The 4502-nt window shown below is 52.7% G+C and overlaps 1 protein-coding gene across 1 annotated transcript in view; it reads left to right on the top strand.

Annotated features, from left to right (window-relative positions):
- The first annotated feature begins 1909 nt into the window (after positions 1-1909).
- IL10 (interleukin 10) overlaps positions 1910-4502 on the top strand; it is a 4822-nt gene continuing 2229 nt past the window's right edge. The window contains exons 1-3 of the mRNA XM_010854208.1: positions 1910-2326; positions 3141-3200; positions 3497-3649. Coding sequence (XP_010852510.1) covers positions 2159-2326; positions 3141-3200; positions 3497-3649 — 381 coding nt within the window. The 5' untranslated portion in view covers positions 1910-2158. The remainder of the gene's footprint in view (positions 2327-3140; positions 3201-3496; positions 3650-4502) is intronic.

Below are 4502 nucleotides of genomic sequence, written 5' to 3'. Positions count from 1 at the left end.
CATCTCAGAGAAAGGTTAGCCCTGTGGACTAAAGCAAACACAACCCAGAAAACCCAGGAGCCAAGAGGTGAGGGGCAGGGCAGAAGGGATGCAAAACCCAGCCCCTGACCCCTTCGCTGTGTTTCCTAGTGGCCAAAGTCAGAACTCTTAGCTAAGCCCAATGTAAATATGGCAGGAGCAGCAATTCCTGAGTCAGTTCTACACCTGTATAATTTTTTAATTTTATTAAAGCATTAGTCAATGTATAATGTGTTAATTTATGCTTCAGTTATACATACATATATATATTCTTATTCATTCTCTTTTCCATTATGTTTTATCATTGGATATGGAATATAGTTTCATGCCTATTTCTAAAACTTCTTTCTCCCTTCATGAGTCTTGGATTTCTGCCTTCACATTCCCCAAGGGGTGGGAAGTGAGGCTACAGCCCGCTGCTCCTGCCCCACGAGGTACAGCGTGGGCCTGGACCCTCTTCCTCCTTCCTGCCCCCGCCCACTCACAACAGCCCCGGTATATCCACCCTCCTTGTCTGGTGCAGTGAGCTTCTTTAATGGGGAAGGCTCAGAACCCAGGGCCACCAATGCTGATGCAGGAAGGCAAGGAAATAACAGAAACACTGGAGACACCCTACGTCTGGATCCACGAGTTACCTCCCCGATCCCCTGCCCATGTGAAGCCCAAAGGCCCTCCAGCAAGCAGGAGGCAGGTACTGCTGCACCCTCAGGATGGACAGAAAACAGGCAGAGGAGGGTCAAGTGACTTGCCCGGGTTTAAACCATGACGGAGCCCAGGCCTCCTGGCCCCTGGATCGGAGTTCTTCACAGGAGAGGCGGGGAGAAGCCCCTGCAGAAGGAGTCAAGGCACAGTCTCCACCCTTTCCTTCTAGTGGTAAGGCAACATTCCTCACTACATCTGGCTTACTCCACCCCTGCACACACGCATGCACACACACACACACACACACACGAATGTGCAAATCCAAAGACAACTAACGTTTCTTTGGAAGGAGAAGCGTAGGGAAGAGGGGAGAAAGAGGCCTCATATCCAGCCTCCATAGAATCTCAACTTATTTTCCTTGTTACTTCTGCTTCTTTCTCCCCAAGTGTGAGTCTCCAGCCAAAGCAGTTCACAACCCAGAAGAAACCTAATGCTTCTTTAATCCAAAATTTCCATTCTGCACCCTGGGGCCAGTGTAGAGTAGGGAATAGTTGGCCTGAATGTCGGGCAGACCTCAGTGCAGATTCTGGCTCCCTCCCTCGGCGCCCATGCACAGGGTACCTGACACCTCTGTGTCTCGGCTGGTTCACTGTGCAGTGGCGGGGAGGTCCCGGTGACTGGCAGGCACAGCTTCCAGTGAGCATGGACTCTTCCTCCTAACACCCCCTGAGGATGGGGCAGCGGAGGGGGTTAGAGGCATAGATCTGAGAGTCTAAATGAACCCAGGGCTAGGGAAGGAATCTGGAGCACACCCCATGCCCCTGACTGTCCTCTGGGAAGCTGGCCACTTTGAGGAGTAATCCTGGAACATAAAAAAGCCAGAAGGCAGCTTTGAGGACATTTAGCTCACATCTTTGTTTTCTTCTGGGGAAACTGAGGCCTGAAGAGTTGAGGTAACTTCCCAACCCAGCAAGAAGAAGCCCTGAATATCAACACAGGTTGAGGAGTTGATATTATTTCTTAATCACATTGTATTCTGGAATGGCCAATTTGCCCTCGTCACTGTGATCTAGAGACACGTGAATGGAACCCACAACTGTGGGTCCCTGCGTACAGAGCAGCTGTTCACCCCAGGAAATCAACTTTTTTTTTTAATTAAGAGAAGTTGAACATTATTTTTAAAGAGAGAGAGAGGTAGTTTCTCCTAAAAATAGCCATATGCAGAAGTTCATTTTTCACCCATCTCTTTTGCTTACGATGCAATATTTAAAAACTTTTGAGTAAGAGGTTCACCAAATGCAAAGCTGGAGAGGTCTAGGGAAGGGAGGGGCAAAGAAACCTTTGCCAGGAAATCTGTGAGTGACACTGTGGCTTTTGTGAATGGGAGGCCTCACACAATATAAAAGGGGGCACAGTAGGTGAAGGTCTACACAACAGGGGCTTGCTCTTGCAAAACCAAACCACAAGGCCGACTCAACGAAGAAGACAGAGCTCCGCCATGCCCAGCAGCTCAGCCCTGCTCTGTTGCCTGGTCTTCCTGGCTGGGGTGGCAGCCAGCCGAGATGCGAGCACCCTGTCTGACAGCAGCTGTATCCACTTGCCAACCAGCCTGCCCCACATGCTGCGGGAGCTCCGAGCTGCCTTCAGCAGGGTGAAGACTTTCTTTGTGAGTATAAAGCCCTCCTGTCCTTCATTTCTCCCTTAGGACCGCAGGAAGAGCCATTCTGCAGGCACTCACAAGAGCCTCCTTTTCACTCACCTCCACCCTCAGCACCCATTCCCCTCGAAGCTGAAATTCTTAAGAGTCCCTGGTCAAACTGTGGGTTCAGTGAGTTAATCTGAGCTCTGGTGATGTAGCAGATTGTGCAAGAAAAGTTGTCTTTAAAAATGTAAAGGCACATCTAGCCTATGCTAGAAAATCTGTAAAGGATTCCTCTGGAGCTCAATACCTCATTGGCTGGGAGAGATCTGATTGGATGTGAAGATGTTCCCAAAACCCCGTGGCAGGGATACAAAAGTTGCCTCAGCTTGGAGGGCTTCCAGAACCTGAATGACAGATGGGTTGGAGGTAGCACATACAGGGGGAGACCTGCAGGAGAAGATGCTTGCCACTCCCAGAGAACGGTCAGCGCTGCAGCTGGAGACAGCAAAGCAGAGGGTGCTGAGGGGTTGGGAATGGGGGTCCCTGCACACGTGACGCAGCTCTACAGAAAGAAGACAGGGACCCAGGCAGGCTTCTGCCTTGCCTTCAAAATCAGCCAGGTTTTTAAAAGAACTTGATCCCCGGAGGAAGGACCTGGTTTAACTAAGGGCTTCAGCGCTGCTGAATGTCCTGTTTCAAAACCTCTCCTTTCCCTTTTGGAGACAGGGCTGTGTTGATTAAAAATCAAAAAGTCTCTCAATAAAAGGATATCAGAAAGACAGTCCTTCTCAGTATTGCTCCAAACCTTGGGTTCATTCTCCTTCTGTTCTTCTTGCAGCAAATGAAGGACCAACTGCACAGCTTACTGTTGACCCAGTCTCTGCTGGATGACTTTAAGGTGAGGGCTGGGGTGAGTGCGTTTAGCGGGGGCAAGGAGCTTGCGGTGTGCCCAAGGGAGACTCTGCTTCTTCGCCTGCAGGGAGCTGGGTCTGCTTCCTTCACTTCAAAAAAAGGAGAAGTGGGAAGATCTTAACTCAGCACATAGCCAGAGGGAGGCAGGGGGTTGGGTGTTGCCAAGGGCTCCGTTCCAGGGGGAGGTGGCCACTGAACAAGGTCCTTGGGGAACAGAGCCGTCCTCTCAGGCAGTGTAGCCCTTCCTCCCGGGTCACCACCCGCCTTGGTTTCCGCCCTCAGGGTTACCTGGGTTGCCAAGCCTTGTCGGAAATGATCCAGTTTTACCTGGAAGAGGTGATGCCACAGGCTGAGAACCACGGGCCTGACATCAAGGAGCACGTGAACTCTCTGGGGGAGAAGCTGAAGACCCTCCGGCTGCGGCTGCGGCGCTGTGTGAGTAGCAGGCCAGCTCTGGCTCCTCTGGGCTCGTGCTGAGACCTCCTCTTCAAGCTCTGCTCTCGCCCAGAGACCCCGGGACACCAGCCCTCGGGGCCCCTGCCCCTCCGGAACCCCAGGCCTGGCTCGGCTGTTTCTGAGCCGCGGGTGGGGGTGGTTGCTGAGTGCTTACATGTGAAGATTTGCAATAGCTTTCCTGTTATTTGTGAGTCATTTGTGGGTTATTAGCAGTCCCCGGCCTCGACGTGAAAGGGGCCCAGAGCTTCAGCCAGGGCTCCCTTGTCCCTGGGGACAGAGGCCCTGGGCCCCACGGGAGCAGGCAGAGGCAGAGGGCCTGGGAGAGGGAAGGCCCCTTCCTCTTCTTCTCGACCTTTTGAAAGCAGAGCTTCAGGTGGGGCCCAGCTGACTGCCAGGACTGTCCTGGCATTTTAGAAGAGCCAGGGGGATCCTTGGTCCCAGGCTAGTGTCTGCAAATAATCCCCCAGGATTACTGATCCCTCCAACTGCAATGGTACCCTCCCCACCAGTTTCCTCTGCTCCCTCGCCGATGTTGAGAAATCAGTTGGGCTGTATTTGCAGGACAGCGCTAGGCAAGGGGGTTGGCTGGCAGGGCTGACCCTGTGTCTCTGCTCTGCGGGGCACTTAGAAATGGTTCTTGTGGCTGGGACCAAGGAGGGGGACAGGCCAGAAGCAGGACAGGATGGAAGAAGGGCTGGCTCAGCAGTCTGGTTGGCACTGGGATGCGCCCGGAAGGAAACTCCAAGACAGAGGTGTTGATGCAGCCTTGTTAACGGTGGGGAGGAGCTCCTAGAGACACACATGCCACCTGGCCCCTGCCTTGCTGTGCTTC

This window comes from Bison bison, unplaced genomic scaffold (assembly GCF_000754665.1).
Source record: "Bison bison bison isolate TAMUID 2011002044 unplaced genomic scaffold, Bison_UMD1.0 scf7180017864338, whole genome shotgun sequence".
Taxonomy (NCBI): Eukaryota; Metazoa; Chordata; class Mammalia; order Artiodactyla; family Bovidae; genus Bison; species Bison bison.
This window is presented reverse-complemented; position numbering and strand designations above follow the sequence as displayed.